Here is a 17,992-nt window from a genome sequence, read left to right on the forward strand (position 1 = left end):
ACCTCTGCAGGGAGGTTTGGGTTTGACTGCTCTGCAGCATCACCGCCGGGATATTTGGGATTCTCTGGGAGAATATTTGAGATTCTCTGGGAGGTGAGGGATGTGCTGCACTCATCCCACACTCATGCAATGGGTGGGCAAGAATAAAACCCCACAGGCTTCGTGCAGGTCCCCGGCACGATTGGAGTTTGATGTAATCGCCTCAGAGTGAGTGGAAATTCTCGGCGAGCCAGGAATCTTTCACCGGAGCAATTAGCAGAGCATTTTAAAGAACAAATGCGATTGGAATCTCGGGATCCATTTGTGGATGGGGTTGAGGGTGAGTTCCCTGAATGGGCTCTTTGTTTTCCGTCACTGTTTTAGGTTCAGGCAGTACACTCTGAGAGCAAGTGCTCTTCCCTCAGTGCGGTGACAGTCCCTGAGGTGTGTTTGAAATCCAGGGGATCCCTAGAGAGGGTTTCTGGGTTCTGCTCCCCACCCCCGGCAGTGCTGTTATTTCCTGCTCTCTTTGAGGGATCGGGTGTCGCAGGGCACTCTCGGGGCTGCTCCCCCGAGGGTGTCGCCACAGGATGAAGGATTCCCATGGATCCTGAGCTCCTTCCCGCAGGTTCGGGATAAATCCCAGCGGGGAGTGCAGCGTGGAGCCGATGGGGTTAATTCATCCTCAAACACTTCCCATCCTTTTCTCCCCTTTCCCCTCCTTCCATCCCACCCCTGCCCTCTCCCAGCCCCTGTTTCCCCATCCCCTCGCTCGTGCCCGTGTCCCATCCCTCACTGCCCCGTGTCCCGCAGGGCGATGCCGGAGCTGGGGACGAGCCCGCGCTGACCCCGCTGTGCCGGCCCGGCCCTGCCCGTCCCCGCCGGCCTCGGCACAGCTCGGAGCGGCCCAGGATGCCTGCGGAGGGACCCGGGACTCCTCTCTGGACATAAGGGGTGCCCGAGGGAGAGACATGTGGGGACAGCGCCCTCCCAGGCGGCACAGATCTCCTCCCTGCTCCGACACGAGCGGCGCTGACCATGGCCACAGCCTGGAGCCTCCTCACCTGGACCCTCACCCTCGGCCTGGCCGGGGGCTCCTTCCCCGGGTACTCCTTCCAGTCACAAGGTACGGATGGATGGGAATGTGGGATGGAATGGGATCCATGGGAATATGGGATGGGATGAGACTATGGGATGGGGCAGGAATCATCTCCTGGATTTCCCCTTGTACCTTCCCCTGCACCATCTCTGGGCTGTGCTGGGTGTCATTCCACACCCCTGCAGCACCAATCCCATTCATGGCACAGTAAAGATGGGAAAACAGGAGTAGAAATTCACTTTCTATGGGATTCAGATTCCCATTAGGACAGGTAGGGAGCGTGGCAGATGCCAGGAGGACCCAGAGATGGGATGGGATGGGATGGGATGGGATGGGATGGGATGGGATGGGATGGGATGGGATGGGATGGGATGGGATGGGATGGGATGGGATGGGATGGGACAGGACGGGATGGGGAGCTGGATCCATCCGTGGAAAGGGGAGCTGGATTCACTTCTGGGAAGAGGAACTGGACCCACCCATGAGAAAGGGAACTGGACCCACCCTTGGGGAGAGGAACTGGATCCACCCTCACTGGATCCACCCCTAAGGAGAGGAGCTGGATCCACCCACAGGGAGAGGAGCAGGATTCACCTGTGGAGGGAGAGGATCCTTGCTGGATCCACCCCTGGGAAAGGGAGCTGGATCCACTGGCAGAACCCTGATGCTGGCCTGGGGAGGGACTGGGACAGCAGGTGGAGTCACCTCCAGCTCTGTTCCTGCCCAGCCCCTCCCACTCCCCTGGCCGGGGTTTTCCATCAGTCTCCAAGGAATGGAGGTGTTCTGCTCTCGGGTGTTGCACTCTGTGATTTTGGCAGAATTCAGAGCAGTTGGGTCAGTGCAAAGCCAGAGCTGTGACAGGTTTGGAAGGGAAGGAGCTGTGGTGGCAGCAGGGGGTGGTTCCCTTCCAGGGAGCAGCAGAGGCTTTGTCAGGAGGAGCTTTGTGTGTGCCTGGTGCTTGGTGTGCCCAGGGGTGGAGGGCAATGCTGGAGCACCCAAAGCCTCTGCCCAACTGAGTCTGGACAGGACTGTGCTGCTGGAGGAGCAGCTTTGGTTTGTACACACAGTTTTAAAGTGTATTTGTGCCCATCTGGTGTGTTGGTGTCTGAAGGACTTGTGTTTAAACAGGGTCACACTCAGGGACTCAGGGGAAGGGAAATGTGGATCTCTTGCCCATAGCTTTGTGTTCTGGTACCTGATTTAATTCCAGGTTAGGAGTGAAGGGACTGGAAGATGGGGTTGAGCCTTGAGCCCAGCCTGGGGTCCAAACAACACTCACAGACAACAAAGGGGAGTTAAATTGATTAATGCAATATTGTTAGGATTATTCCTTAAAAAGCAAGGTGAACACTGCCACCAGGCACCAGGGGTGAGAGGAGCGAGCTCTGGGGTGGGACATTTGCTGTGCAAAGTGTTCAAACCCTGGCAGTGTCACTGTCACAGCCAAAGTCCTGCAGCCCTGTGTGCCCAGCCCAGCCCTGGCAGGGTCACAGCCACTGACATTCCTGGGATGATGGGCAGGGCAGGCTGTGGTGACCAGGGCCCTGAGCTGGCTGGAGAAACAGAGCTGGGGAGAGGGACAAAAGCAGCCACAGCCCCTCAGTGTCCCTGGGCACAGCACAGGGAGCACCAGGAGAGCAGCTGGGCACATTCTGCAGACAGATCTGAGGGACTCCCAGCTCCTGGTGCTGTTCTTCACAGGCTCTGGCAGTGCCTGGGGACTGCTCTGGGCATCCATCAGTCCCCACCCTGCTCCATGTGCAGCCCCACTGGGACTGCTGTGGGATCAGCCCATCCCAGCTCAGGGCTGGGATCCCCCATGGGGTGACACAGCTCCATTAAACCCGGGGTTAACACACCTGTGCTCCCCCGGGGCAGGCCCTGAGCAGCTCTGGGGATGGCTCCCAGCCCGTGCTGGTGCTGGGATGTGGGACCATGGGATGGATGTGGGGCCATGGGAGCAGCCTGTCCCCTTCCCAATCCCTGGCCCTGGCCTGGTCCCTGTCCCCTTCCCAACCCCTGTCCCCTTCCCAATCCCTGTCCCCTTCCCAACCCCTGTCCCCTCCTCAGTCCCTGTCCCCTTCTCAATCCCTGTCCCTCCCTAGTCCCCGCCCAGTCTCCGCTGCCCCAGGGGCCCCTCTTGCTGTCAGGCCCCTGTTTTTGGTGTCACCCCACACCTCACCAGGCTGCTGAGACAGCTCCTAATCCCCACGACACCCTTTGGAGAGGGTGAGGCTCTGTTATCTCCTGGGAGCAGTTGCAGAGTGAAGGGCAGTGTTATCACAGCCCTGGGCCCAGGCACTGGCTGCAGGCAGCTCTGGGGCAGAATCCTCGTGCCCCACATGCACCACTCCAGATCAGGGTTTTTGGTTTATGCAGGAGAAAGATTAAGGTATCAGCCATGAGCTCTAATTTTAATCTTCATGGGGAGCAGCAGCCTGGCACTGAGGGCTCTCCAAGGCAGCAGAGAGGTTCAGATGTAGCCTGGACACTCAGGGTGCAGTTTGTGACAGCCCAGGGAACAGCTGGAATCATTGGAACAACTTTCCCAGAGCAGCTGGGGCTGCCCCTGGATCCCTGGAAGTGTCCAAGGCCAGGCTGGACGGGGCTTGGAGCAGCCTGGGACAGTGAGAGGTGTCCCTGCCATGGCAGGGGTGGCACTGGATGAACTTTAAGGTCCCTTCCAACCCAAACCATTCCATGATTCTATTCCGTGATGATTTTTCCACTTGAGGCATTCCCACTCTAAAGCATCACTTCCCAAACCCTTTTTGTGATGCAGGACACTGCTCCTGGCCTCTCCCCGTGCCTCAGTGTCCAGAGTGACATCCCTGAGGAGATGCAGTGTCCAGCCCCACAACACCACCAGGTTCTCGCACTCCACCTCACCCTCAGGCTCTGGATACGTTTTTCCTCCTGGAGGTGTCTCTCAGGTCAGGATCAGAGCCTCCAGCCTGGAGTCCCAGGTGCTTTGTAGCCACAGTGAGCACAAACCATCCTCTGATTCATTCTTTTCCAAGCCCACATGGGCTGCAAAGAGGCAAAAAGGAAAACAAAACATTTCCCACAGCAAATTTTTCCAAGCCTGAAGTCATTTCTAAGTGCAAAAAGTCACCCTTGTTTGCCCAGCCCCATCACAGGGAGGTGCTGGGATGCAGGAAAAGCTGGAGCATGGGAAGTTAAAAACCTAATCATGAATTCTGGCAAGGCAGAGGTACCAGCAGTGTTTATGGTTGGGAAAAATAGGAGCTCACCCCTAATTCCAGAGGGTGGAAGGGCTCTGCCATTCCTGGTGGCCAAGGAAACTCTGGAAAACAGAGGGAAATGAAACTTTCCAGTGCTGCTCTGTGGTGAGAGTGCAGTTTGGAGCTGGCCGAGTTTCTGATGGCTGGGAAGGCTCTGGAGGTGGTTCCTCTGTGGAGCCAGGCAAAATTCAGCCACCCTGGAACACCAGACTCCTCCTGTTTGCTTAGGAAACAACAACAAATAGGATGCAGAAAGCTCAGGAGAAGTTTTCCAGAGGGAACAGAGGGAAAATCCCCTCCCATGAGGGCACAGGAGCCTCAAGGCACAAGGGCTTCAGGAGGACACTCAGTGAGGAGGAGCTGTCCTGGTCCAGTAGCACACGGATATTTCCCATCTTCAGCCCAAGGCTCTGGGGCTGAGGGCTCAGACAGAGCCAGATCCCTGCTCAGATCCAATCTGGGACTCCCTGGGACATTTTCCTTTGGAAAGGAGGAGTTTCTGCTGCAATTGCAAGGTGCCCGTTTGTTTGGCAGCCTGCAGAGCTGTGTTGTGCCAGCACAGGGGCTAGGGACACTGTCCTGTCAGCACAGGGACTGGGGACAGTGTCCTGTCACAGCACAGCCTGGGTGGCACCACACAGGCTCAGCTCAAGGGCCCCAAGAGGAGCTGCTAAGCCAGGCTGAGGTGATAAAAGCCAGCCCAGGGAGCTGGGAAGGCAGGATGGGGTCACAGATAGAGACCTGGCTGGGGAGTTGGGAGGGATGTCTGACTTCTTCCCCTGCTCATTTTCAGCACCACTGGAGGAATTCTGGTTGCCCTCTTTTTTTTTTTTTTTTTTTTTTTTTAATATCAAGATTGACATCACAGGGAGACTTTTCTCCTGAGCCACTGTCACCCCAAGGCTCCCAGTGACTCCTTGGGAAGACACCTCATTGCTGGGTCTGTTCCTGGAAGGATCCAGGTTAAAATAACCCTCCAAAGCTCAGAGCTGGACTCTGCAAAACCTGGATTCCCTGTGGCCAGTGGAGATGAAAGGATTTGGGATGCTCCAGGTCCAGAGTCACAATCAGGGTGTCCTAAAGGGTCCTTTGGGCCAGGCTGTTCCTCTCCATCACCTGCAGAGGAAAAAGTTGCATTCCAGAAACTGCTATGCCAAGGCTCTGTAGGCTGCAGTGTTTGGGGAATTTCCTGCAGGGTCCTGCAGGCTGGGCAGAGCCTTGGGATTCCAATTTTTGGAATGTGGCAGTGATGCCTTGGACACCACCACCACTCTTGAACAGAGATTGGACAGAACTAGAGAATAAAGTAGATATTTATTGAAGGGCCTTTAAAGATACACCTTGGGCAGGGCAGGGCCTGACCAGGGCTACACCCAAGGTGGACCCAAAATGGTCACAAAATGGACAAATGGTCACAAGGTCTCACGTTTTTATAAGTTTTGGTCCATTTGCATATTGAGGTTTAATTGTCAAATTCCAGCTCCAGGCTGTGAGGTCCCATCCTTCTTGTTCCTCCCTCCAGCCCACCCTTGTTTGTGCTTTTGGGCTGAAAGTTGTCCTTGGCCAGGAAAAGGATTTGTTTTGTGTCCCTGCTGTGTGAAGAGCTGAGTGACACTGACTGTGAGCTCAGAGCTGCCCCCCTGGGCAGCACAGAACCTGAAATACATGAAAGCTCAAACTTAAGGCATCAGACACTGACTCTCCCCCTGCACTGGCTGTGGCTGCACTCAGGCTGGCAGTGCCAGGTGCTCAATTCCCTTTGCAGGGAGCTGCCATTTCCCTGTGCATCATTCCAGAGTGGAAAGGGATCTGGGGACACTGGTGACAGCAGCTGGACATGAGCCAGCAGTGTGCCCTGGTGGCCAAGAGGGCCAATGGCCCCTGGCCTGGATCAGGAATGGTGTGGCCAGCAGGAGCAGGGAGGTCATTCTGCCCCTGGACTCAGCACTGGTGAGGCCACACCTCGAGTGCTGTGTCCAGTTCTGGCCCCTCCATTTAGGATGGACATTGAGTGCTGTGTCCAGCTCTGGCCCCTCAGTTTAGGAAGGACATTGAGATGCTCAAACACATCCAGAGGAGGCCACGAGGCTGGTGAGGGGCTGGGAACACAAACCCTGTGAGGAACGACTGAGAGAGCTGGGGGTGTTTAGCCTGGAGAAAAGGAGACTCAGAGGTGACCTGATCACTCTCCACAACTCCCTGAGAGGTGGCTGTGCTCAGGGGGGTTGGTCTCTTTCTTCAGGCAGCACTGACAGAACGAGAGGACACAGCCTCAAGCTGTGCCAAGGGAAAAATATAGGTTGGATATTAGGAAAAGGTTTTTTACAGAAAGAGTGATAAAGTACTGGAAATGTCTCCCTGAGGAGGTGGTGGAGTCACCATCCCTGGATGTGTTTAAGGAAAGATTGGATGTGGCACTCGATGCCATGATTTAGTTGAGGGATTAGGGCTGGGTTGGACTTGATGATCTTGAAAGTCTCTTCCAACCCAATAATTCTGTGATTCTGTGATTCCCATGTGTGTCCTTGCCTCCCCAGAGGAATTCCTCTCCAGCTTGGATCACTATGAGATCGCCTTCCCCATCCAAGTGGACCAGAACGGGGATTTCCTCACCTTCGACATGCGCCGGCAGCTGAAGCCGCGGCCGCGGCGCTCCCTGCCCTACGAGCCCTCGGAGCAGCAGGTCTTCTACAAAGTCTCTGCCCACCACACCCAGTTCCTGCTCAACCTGACCCTGCACTCCAACCTGCTGGCCGAGCACTTCACCGTGGAGTACTGGAAGAGGGATGGCATGGACTGGCAGCACGACTTCCACGAGGACTGCCACTACGCCGGCCACCTGCAGGACCAGTACCTCAGCTCCAAGGTGGCCATCAGCAACTGCAACGGGCTGGTGAGTCTGGTTTGGCCAGCCAGGGGCAGTGCCAACAGCTTTGATCCTCCACTAAGTGGATCCATGTGGTGGGAGAAGCTTGGGGTTGGTGGCAGGCGGGAATATTCCACACTGGGGTGATGATGGGTGGAGGGTGCAGACATCCCTCATCACATCCACAGCGGTTCCTGATCTGTGTCTCACTTCCAGGCCAGTTTCTGGGCCTTTTCCCATTGGTTTTGATTGGAATGGGATAATCCTGGCTCTCTGGGGGTGCCCAGACCTGGCTCTCACCAAGTTCTTCCAACAGCAACAGCAAAGAATGTTTTGTGTGTGCTGGTGAGGAGGAAGTGCAGGAGGGCAGGGATTTCACAGCGCTGCTGGAATGTCACATCCAGATCCTTCCAACTGCAGATGCATTCCTAGGGATCCCAGTTGCTTCTGTTCATTTTTTAGGGGCTAAAAATTGTCGCTTCTGAGGGAAAAAACCCACAAAATAATCAAGTTTTCAATATAAAAAAGGGAACATCAAGAAGGGGCAAGGTGGCATTTCCTCAAAAGCAGCAAGGCTGCAGGAAGGAGGGTGGGAATGGTTGATTTTCCACTCCTGACAGCTCAAACTGAACATCCCAGTGTTAAATATCAGCAAGGAATCTTAGTGGTGGACATCAGTGTAAGAACAGCTGAGCTCTGGACTAGGTTGCTTGGAGAGAGCGAGATCTTGGGGGATCTTTAGGAGCAGGCCAGACAAAAGGCTTTCAAAAACCCTCCAGGTATGATTCATTAGCTCTCCCAGCCCTGGGAATAGACTGAGGGCTTCCATCCCTATTTTTCTGTGATTTTTCTGATATTTCTGGCTCACACAGCACATTTTCTGAGCTGCCAGATGGAGGGATGGAGCAAACATACCCCGTGAGTGAATCCCAGGGCTGATGGCTCCCTTGGAGGGGTAGAAAAAGGCTCCCTAGGCCAGGTTCATATTTCTGCTCCAGCCCCACCTCCCTGCAGCGTTCTGGCAGTGTGGAAGAGCTTCCAAATGGGAATGAATTCCCGTTTGATTTATTGCAGGGTCACCCTGCCAGAACAGTGCTGTGGGTTATTAACAGAAATGAGAATCTGACTCATTATATCACAGAGTCTAAAGTTTCCAGCTCACAGCCAACCATCCGAGCTGCACAAACTCCTGCTTGCCGAGCCCTTTGTTTGGACATGGGAACTCTGCTCCAGTCCCAGGGAATTTTGTGGTGCTCACAAAGGCTGAGCTGGGTGCTGCTGGCTCCAGAGGAATCTGGCATCCCCCTGCCCTTCCACTCCTCAGGGCAGCAAGGCCGGGGCAAGCAATGGCCCAGCAGCACTTGGAACTGGGAGAATTCCATCCCCAGGCTGTGTTTAGCTCTGGAGAGGCACCAAGGGCTGTCTGGAGGAAAATGCAGCCAGGCACAGAGAGGGACAGAGAGTCATCCAACAAGCTCTCCTCTGCCTGAACTCTGTCCTTCTGCCCTCAGAGTTACTGACACAGCAGGATGGGGGAGAAGGGTTTTGGGGTCAGTGAGGACAGTGGGGTTGGAGATTTGGGCAAGAGCAGTCTGGAATGTTTTTAGCTGGACAGAGGACTGGACTTGCCACAGGAGATGTTCTGCAGTGCCCTGAGTGACCAGGAACCACTGACCCACTTGTGCCATCCCTCATCCCCAGCAGGCTCCACTCCAGGAGGGCACCCCCCATCCTGGAAGGGACAGAAGAGGGTCCCCAGGGGCAGGTTCCTGCTGAGGGGGCACTGCCCTGCCCCACCTTGGCACAGGTGCTGCTGCACAGGCACTTGGGGGCTGTGGTGGTGACTGGGCACAAACTGAGCTGGTTCTGGAGTGAGCTGAGCACGAGGAGGAGGGAAGGGATATCCATGAACACAGTAATGAGCTCCAGGCACACTCCTGGCCCCAAACTCCCACATCCCTCAGGAATTCCCGTTCCTGCAAGGTTTGGTTTTGAGACACTTTGGTTTTGAACACTCCCAGCACAGCTCTCACCTTACAGCACGTCAGCTTTGGATGCCAATACCTGGACATGCTCCAGTGACTCCTCTTCCCAACCCCTGGACATTCTGGACATGCTCCCAGGGGCTGCTCTTCCCAGCCACAGGCACTGCCAGCCTGGCCTGAGGCCAGGCAGGGAGCAGAGCTCACCCCACACATCTGTGTGTTGGGCTGGTGCTGTTGTTTTGTGTTCTCAGCTCCCTGGGGCAGCTGCAGATCTCCTGGGGAAGCCACAGGGAGACTTTTCTCCTGAGCCACTGTCACCCCAAGGCTCCCAGTGACTCCTTGGGAAGACACCTCATTGCTGGGTCTGTTCCTGGAAGGATCCAGGTTAAAATAACCCTCCAAAGCTCAGAGCTGGACTCTGCAAAACCTGGATTCCCTGTGCCCAGTGGAGATGAAAGGATTTGGGATGCTCCAGGTCCAGAGTCACAGTTGGGGTGTCCTGAAGGGCCCTTTGGGCCAGGCTGTTCCTCTCCATCACCTGCAGAGGAAAAAGTTGCATTCCAGAAACTGCTATGCCAAGGCTCTGTAGGCTGCAGTGTTTGGGGAATTTCCTGCAGGAAACACATCAGCCCACCCTGCTGGGCTTCAGGCTCAGCCAGGGGAAAGTCACCCAGTTCCCAGAGTCACAGAATCCCAGAATATCCTGAGCTGGAAAGAGCCCACCAGGATATCAAAGCCCATCCTGGTCCTGCACAGGACAGCCCCAATCCCAGCCTTTGTTGGAGACAAAGGGTGACATGGTCCATCTTCAAAAATGTTCCACTTTTTGAGCTGCCAGAAGGGCCAAGCAGCAGGAAGGCTCCAGGGAGCAGCCCAGACAGCTTTGCCTCAGCTTGGGCAGGAGCTGGAATTCCTGCGTTTCATCCCTTGGGCTGAAAAAGATCCCAAGATCCATTATGTCCCACTATCAAAAAAATCACAGCCAGGAGAAGACAATGAGCAGAGAAGTGCCACTCTTTTCTGTCTTGTGTCAGAGGATGGGCTGAAAGGCCAGGTGTTCACCAGAGAATCCCAGAATGGTTTGGGTTGGGATGGACCTTGAAACTCACCTCATTCTACCCCAGGACATGGGCAGAGACACCTTCCACTGTCCCAGGCTGCTCCAAGCCCTGTCCAGCCTGGCCTTGGACACTGCCAGGGATCCAGGGGCAGCTTTCCTGGGGAGCCCCCTGAGCCCAGCGTGAACAGGAGTGCCTGGAGGGGCCCAGATGAGGAGGGATGGACCCCGGTGAGGGAGAATGAATCCAGATAAGGGGGAATGGACCCAGGTGAGGGGGGATGGACCCAGATGAGAAGGAATGGATCCAGATGAGGAGGATGGACCCAGGTGAGGGGGAATGGACCCAGGTAGCCCCACTGTCCCACGGCTCCTCCAGGAGCTGCCAGAGGCAGCCCCAAGCTGTGGCTGTGCCTTTCCCAGTGAGGTCGGAGCTGACAGTGCAAACCCTCCTTGCTCTGCAGTTGACCTGTGTGAATCACACACAGGATATCCAGCCCAGCTCCCCCACAAACCACAGAGCTCCCTCAGGACCTCTCACCGCCCCCTTTACCAGCCTCGTGTCACGTCCAGTGCCCGGCCCTCAGGGTCAGCAATGGGACAATTTTCAGGCTCCTGTGACATCCAAAGCCTGGCTGCTGGAAGGTGTGCAGTGAGAGGCTGCAGTGAGAACATCCCTTGTGCAGTGGGCTGGATTTTGGGGCAGGACATGCTTTGCTCTCCCCCCCAGGCCAGGGGTGACCTCCTCTCCTCTCCTCCTCCCCATCCATCCATCCCAGAGCCGGCAGCGTTTCCAGCTGGCTCTGCCCGCCCTGGGCTCCCCGCCGGAGCCCCGGGAACCTGACAGTGCCTTGTTTGTGTGGAACCGGGGGAGCCGAGCCAAGAGCAGCAGAGCCCGGGCAGGAGGAAATCCCCCAGCCCTGGGGCCCGCAGACACTGCCCGCATTGAGCTGGGGCAGGGGGGGACAGGGACAGCCCCGAGGGCTCTCCCCACCCGCACCCGGCAGGGAAAGCTCTTCCAGGTGCTGCTTGTGATGGTTGTGGCTTCTTTTCCTGCCAAGGTTTGGGTTAATACACGGGAGTTGCAGTTTTGTGTTCGGATTTGGTGTTTATTGACTCTTATCTATTTATGGCCTCAGGAGTTGGGAGCCTTAACTAGCAAGGTAGAAAATGGGGCACCTCTAACTCTTTCCAAGGTTATTTAAGGACTAATCACCCAATAATGAGATGACACCTGTATTATTTATATTTTTTGACCCAATAATGACCACCCAAGGCCTGCAATGCTGACCTCTTTCACCCAGTTACAGAAAACCACACAAACCCATGAAGAAGAAGGACTCAGACAACTCCCAAAATCCTCCATCTTACCCCATATATTACTATATACCCAAATCTGAGTTTTCCACTCTCTGAGATGACACAATCCTATTCAAACTCCACACCCACAACCGCAGTGCCATCACTCAATTTCAGAGCCTGTTCCATGGCCTCAAGTCAAATGCAGTGTCTGCCTGAGGGTCAGTGCCCTTTGGAACAGAAAGCCTGAAATTTTCGACCTCCAGTCTTCCAACAGGTGCTTCCATGGAGGGGCCTTGGGATGCTCCACAGGGACAGAATTCCCAGCTCCCCATCCTGGCAGAGCAGGGCTCCTGTCCCTCAGGCACAGAGGGAGCTGGAAAAGGACATCCAAAGGGTGCAGATTTCTGGGATCGTGTTTGAGCCATGTCAGGCACATTTCTGCAAATTTCTGCACCAACAGGGCTTTGACCCCCAAAAAGACCCACAAACATCTGCCCTGGCCTCTCCCCATGTGCCCTTCTGGCCCTTCCCACCAGTCTGTCCCAGAGTCCGGCTGGAGTCCCTGGCGCTTGGGAACATCTCTGGTGGCAGGGCAGGGCTGTGTCTGCACCCAGAGCTGTGTTTGCACACAGGGAGGGGTATGGCAGCCAGGAGTTTTGACTCCTGGGCTTTTGGGATTGTGTTGGAGCCATGTCAGGCACATTTCTGTGCCTCAGTCACTCGCTGGTGAAGTCCAGCTGATGGGACACCACATTCCTTGGAGAAACTCAGTGCCAGGCATGGGGATAGGGCTCGTGTTGGGCTCCCAGAAACTCCTGGCCTTGCTCAAACCTTTCAGGTAGAGGGAATGTTGTTGTGGGGGCACAGGGGAGGGAGCCTGCAGGTACCTGGTGAGGTTGGTGATCACCCACTGCCATCTGCTCCTCCTGGTGTCACTGTCCCACAGGTGGATTGGCTCAGACAGCAGAGCCTGGGCTCACAGCTGCCACTGAGTCAGTCAAAAATAAAAAACTAAAACAAATAAGGGAGCAAACCCGAGATGAGCTCACTGAAGTGGCCAATCCCAGGTGTACAAGGCTCCGGAGAAGGGGGTTGGCTCTGCTGGTGGCCTCTGCTTAATCAGCCTTTGTATTGGAAACGTTTGGGGTGTTTCCCAAAGCCTCTGGGTATTACAGCTCCCAGTTCCCAGCTGTTGGGGATGGTCCTGAGCTGCTTGGGAAGGTTTTTCGGGGAGGCTGAGCTCAGATCTGAGTGCTGCTGTGTTTGAAGGGATTTTTGGGCTCCCACAGGGATCCCACTGAGACCGAGTGGGTGGAATAGGAAACAACTCATTCATAACTCAGCAAGGCAAGGCTGTGATTTCCAGAGGACTTTAGTGAACACAGATGTCCCAAGGCATCTGGCTGGGTTTCCTCTGCTCTGTGGGTTCCTGTAGTTCAGTGCTTGGGCAGGATTCCTCCACAGCTTTTGTCAGTCCCCAGAAATCCGGGGTGAATCAGCAAAAACCTCCAGGGTGTCCCCCAGTTCTCTGAGCACCTCAGTTATTGCCCCCCCTCTGTTCCCTCCTGCAGCACGGGGTGATCGTGGCAGATGAGGAGGAATATTTCATCGAGCCCCTGAGCCCTGGAGCCAACGTCAGCACGGGGGGAGAGGGCAAGGGCAGCCCCCACGTCGTGTACAAGCGCTCGTCCCTGCAGTACCCTCACATGGATGCAGCCTGTGGAGTGATGGGTAGGTGCTCCCACCTCCTCCTTCCTCCTCCTCAATCCAGCCCCAAACAGGCTGGGAAAATCCTGACAGAACAGGTCCACTCTGCTCCACCTGGCGAAGAACCAAACTTATCTCCTGAATTCCAGATTTTTCTCTGTTTGCTTTTACCCATTTCTACCCATTTCCATCCTTTCCTCCTTGCAGCAGGGCTTTAAAATTTGTAAATGGAGCATGGAGTAGAAGGGAAAAAAAACCCTCTTGTTTTTCTTCAGAAGAATCCTCCCAGCTTTGGCCAATTTGCAGAGTGTTGGGAAATCACAGCTCACGTGTGCTCAGCACAGCCTTGGCTTTGGGGTTTGGCCGCTGCAGGTCGTGTCCATGTTGGGATAACTCTGCTGCTGGTGGGGACCAGGTGGAAAAGGCCCTTGGAGGGTGGGATGTGGGGATGTGGGGCCTGGCCCATCACAGGGGGCCCTGGGGGTGTTTAGGGAGAATGGTGACAGCACATCAACCCCATTCCTGCACCTACAGGGCTTTGACCTCCAAAAGGACCCCAAACACCTGCCCTGGCCTCTCCCTGTGTGCCCTTGCCCTTCCCACTATCTGTCCCAGAGCCTGGCTGGAGTCCCTGGCCCTGCGAACAGGCAGAGTTTCCCCATTGACCCAAAATGCTGCAGGCCCAGGGGATGCCCCTCCCTGAGGCTCCCTGAGGCTGAGGGGAGGTGCCATCCCTGCAGAGGGGCCCTGGCTGCTCCTCTTTGTGTGTCACTTCAGGGTGTCCATCCACTGCCCCAGCAGTGACAGTTGCCCAGATTGACACTTCACCTTCTGGAAGGCTCTGTCACCTTCTCTGGGTGTCCCCAGACCCACCAGAGTCCCTGCAGCCTCCCTGTGCCTCCCTGGCCTCCCCAATCCTAGCCCCCAAAGCCACACTGGGTGAAGCCCCAGCAGCCTCCCCTCCAGCTGACCCTTTGCCACATTCCCCAGCTTCCAGAAATAATTTACCCCGCTCCTAATTGCTTCTTGGAAAGCAGAGAAGTGCAGGGGGAGCCAAAGGCCAAAAGGAGTTTAGAACAACCACAGTGCAATGGCTCCAGCAAGGCCACCCCATCCCCTGGTCCTGTCCTGTCCTGCCCTGCCCTGTCCTGCCCACCACCCCTGGCCCCTGAACACCCGCAGGAGCTCCTCTGGATTGCTGGAGGAGCTGGAGCCGTGAGGTTTTGGGGCTGCCTGAGGCTCATGTTCCCAGCCTCACTGATGTGATGGTGCAGCCTCAGAGCAGGGGAAGGGATCCAGCTGGATGTGCTGGCAGGGCAGGAGCAGGGCTGGGGTCTCCCAGTCACCTCCCTTGTCCTGTGGTGGTCTCCAGGTGGGAGATTTGGGGTTGATGGCTCTGCTGGGGACATCCCCAGGCTTGGATCAGCAGCACTTGAAGCAAAGTCCCATAAAGCTGCTGCGGCTTCTGCTGAGGCTGCAGCCCTTCCTGGGGTGGAAAAACCAAGTCCTAAATCCAGGTCCTGGCAGGAAAAGGAAAGAGGAAAGGATCTGCAAGGGCTTCATTCTCCAGCTATGGCTGTGCAGCCTCTAAACCCACCCTGGGGCAGAGGAGAGGGCAGGGCTGGGCAGCCCAGAGGGGTTTGGGGCTGTGGTGGGCTGGGCACAGATCTGCTGGGCAGGAGGGGACAGGAGATGCCAGCAGGGCTGACACAACCCTGGACTGACTTTGGGACATTTTCTGGGTCCACACGTGGTGCACAAATCATGGAATCACAGAATGATCTAGGTTGGAAAAGACCTTTAAGACCATCTAGTCCAACCCATGAGCCAACACCTCCCCATCACCTAAACCACTGAGTGCCACGTCCAGGCATTCTTTAAACACTTCCAGGGATGGTTTAAACACCACCTCCCTGGGCAGACCATCCCAGTGCCAAATCACTCTTTCAGTGAAGAGGTTTTTCTGACCTCTAGCCTGAACTCCCCCTGGTGCAGCTTCAGAGCTCCTCCATGGCCTTTCCTCCCCTCCAACCCACCCCTCAGCCCTGGGAGCCGGGAGAGCATCAGAACCATCCCGTTCCCTCCTCCTGCAGACGAGAAGCCCTGGAAGGGGCGGCACTGGTGGCTGAGGACGCTGAAACCCTCCCCTCTGAAGCCCTCGGGCAACCACAGCCAGCGGGGACAGCTGCCCCTCAAGAGGTCGGTGAGCACCGAGCGCTACGTGGAGACCCTGGTGGTGGCCGACAAGATGATGGTGGGGTACCACGGCCGCAGGGACATCGAGCAGTACATCCTGGCCATCATGAATATTGTAAGTGTTATACCCGCACCAGGAGAACTGCCCATCGCCCCCAACGTCCCTGTTGGGAAGATATCACAGTCAGGGACACAAAAAGAACCACACTCACCTGTCAGGTAGAAGCAGGGAAAAGAAGGGAGGTTTATTATGATTTAGGGTTTATATAGCATTTGGGATTTGGTCAAGGATTGGTCATTGAGAGGAACACCTCTCTGACCCCAGTGGTCAATCCAGAAGTCCATCACCGAGAGGAATGAAAACAATATAGATTGTTTTGAGAGACTTTGCAGGAAGGTGTGTAAACTGTCATCAGAAGGCTTAGCATTATGGCAATAGGAAAAGGGGAGTTTTCTGCACGCAGGGGGGATATCGGGTCTGTCCCAGGCTGGCGGTGGGTTCTCCCCAGGCTCAGAGCGAGGCTTTGGGGTCAAAAATCCTGCCAGGCTGAGCCTGGAGAGGTAAACTCTGGCCTGTCTGACCCCGGGCTGTGAGAACAAAAGCCTTTCTTTGAGCGGCATCTCTCAGCTCAAATTAGCATTGCAAATGCGGCCGGGCAAGCTGAGAAACACATGGGAAAGCATAAGGACAGGGAGCTCTCACGCTTGGGGGCTGAGCAGAGAGAGGGGCGGCAGAAATCCCCCCCCGAGGAGCGGTTCTGCTCTGGGGCAGAGACCGGGCTGGAGGCATTGACAGCCTCAATCGGCCGCGCTGGATCCTCCTGCGAGGTGAGATGGGCTTGGAAGTTCTCCATCAAACCTCTGAAAGCCCCTGTGTGACGGCTCTTTGTCCCGTCCTCCGCAGGATCGCTTTTCACGCTTTGCATTTCTAAAGCCGACGCCAGATTTTCAAACAATCCCGGTTGGAAGCGTTTCATCTGCTCCGAAACAGCCCCAAACACCCGCCTGGGGCGGCGCATTCCTGGGGGATGCTGTGGCCTCCCGATCCCCGAGGGATGCTGTGCTCTCCCCTCTGCAAATCCCCATCTCCGGGGCTGCCCCACCTGGGCTCCGGGATTTTGGCTTCACTGCTCGGAGACAGCGAGCTCTGACCGTGGTTTGGGGGATTTTGCTGCTCAAGTGGTGGTGTGGAGTCCCATTCCCATCCCTGCCTCCCAAAAATGTGTTCAGACCCCAGCCCCGGTTCCCTGCAGTGCCCAGCCCTCCCCAGGCCACAGAGCTCATTTTTAAGACTCCTCTTTTCTTGTTTCTTGGAGGTCAGGTTGCCAAACTTTTCCAGGACTCGAGTCTGGGCAATATTGTCAATATCCTGGTGACCCGGCTGATCCTGCTCACGGAGGATCAGGTAAGCTGGGCCTTGCTGAGCCTGTCCTGTGTCTGCCCTTCCCTTCAGGAGCTCTGTGCCCCCCCTGGGTGTCACTCCCAGCAATTCCCCCCAGTGCTCCACATCCTCCCAATGCCCCCTGAGGACTGGGCTGAGGAGACCTCTGGGAATCTGATTTTTTCCATGATAAGGTGACTTTAGGGACGTTTAAGCAGTTTTAGTTCTGAAGTCCCACTTTTCTTGCTTTCCCATGGCCTCCATGAGGAATTGGGGGTGTCTGGAGTGGTGTCAGTGCCTTCCCACAGAGCTTTCCTGGGAACACACTCTCCTGCTGCTTCCATTGCAGCCCACCCTGGAGATCAACCACCACGCCGGGAAATCCCTGGACAGCTTCTGCAAGTGGCAGAAATCCATTGTGAACAGGAATGGCAACGGGAACGCCATCCCAGAGAACGGCATCGCCAACCACGACACCGCTGTGCTCATCACCAGGTGAGCTCTGCCCGGGGGGCACCTGTCCCCAGGTGTGTCCGAGGGCTCATCCCTGACTCAGTGGGTACAGATTGCTGCAGTTCAGATGGTTATCACCCTCCGGCTCAGTTTATCACCTCCACTCCAGTTTGTGATCAATCTCCACTTTGTGATCAATCTCCACTCCAGTTCATTATTACTCTCCACTCCAGTTCATTATCAATCTCCACTCCAGTTCATTATCAATCTCCACTCCAGTTCATTGTCACTCTCCACTCCAGTTCATTATCAATCTCCACTCCAGTTCATTGTCACTCTCCACTCCAGTTCATTATCACTCTCCACTCCAGTTCATTATCAATCTCCACTCCAGTTCATTGTCACTCTCCACTCCAGTTCACTATCAATCTCCACTCCAGTTTGTTGTCACCCTCCAGTTTTCCCTCACACCTTGCTGGGCTCTCATGGCTCAGTTTGCAGCCACGGGGCATTTCTGCAACACTGGGCACATGTGGGAGCCCACCCTGGAATGCTGGAGCTTCTTGCTGGGATGAAGAGCCCTGTCAGCCTCTGCTCTGAAAGGGGGAGAGGATTCCAGCAGGATCTCAGGACAGTGATTGGCTCCAGCCAGCTCAGGATGCGGCTCAGCTCATTTTTGATGCTTCCGTGTTGGGATGAGTTCTGTCCTTGGAACAGCCCTG

The 17,992-nt window shown here is 55.7% G+C and overlaps 1 protein-coding gene across 1 annotated transcript in view; it reads left to right on the forward strand.

The window, feature by feature from the left end:
- Nucleotides 1-912: 912 nt before the first annotated feature.
- The window catches only part of ADAMTS10 (ADAM metallopeptidase with thrombospondin type 1 motif 10), a 53,471-nt gene continuing 36,391 nt past the window's right edge, over nucleotides 913-17,992 (forward strand). Inside the window, exons 1-6 of the mRNA XM_083880037.1 lie at nucleotides 913-1,105; nucleotides 6,861-7,216; nucleotides 13,105-13,264; nucleotides 15,334-15,551; nucleotides 16,758-16,841; nucleotides 17,167-17,312. Of these exons, the coding sequence (XP_083736163.1) occupies nucleotides 1,018-1,105; nucleotides 6,861-7,216; nucleotides 13,105-13,264; nucleotides 15,334-15,551; nucleotides 16,758-16,841; nucleotides 17,167-17,312 (1,052 nt within the window). The 5' untranslated portion in view covers nucleotides 913-1,017. The remainder of the gene's footprint in view (nucleotides 1,106-6,860; nucleotides 7,217-13,104; nucleotides 13,265-15,333; nucleotides 15,552-16,757; nucleotides 16,842-17,166; nucleotides 17,313-17,992) is intronic.

This window comes from Zosterops lateralis, assembly GCF_965231275.1.
Source record: "Zosterops lateralis genome assembly, chromosome: 29".
Classification (NCBI taxonomy): Eukaryota; Metazoa; Chordata; class Aves; order Passeriformes; family Zosteropidae; genus Zosterops; species Zosterops lateralis.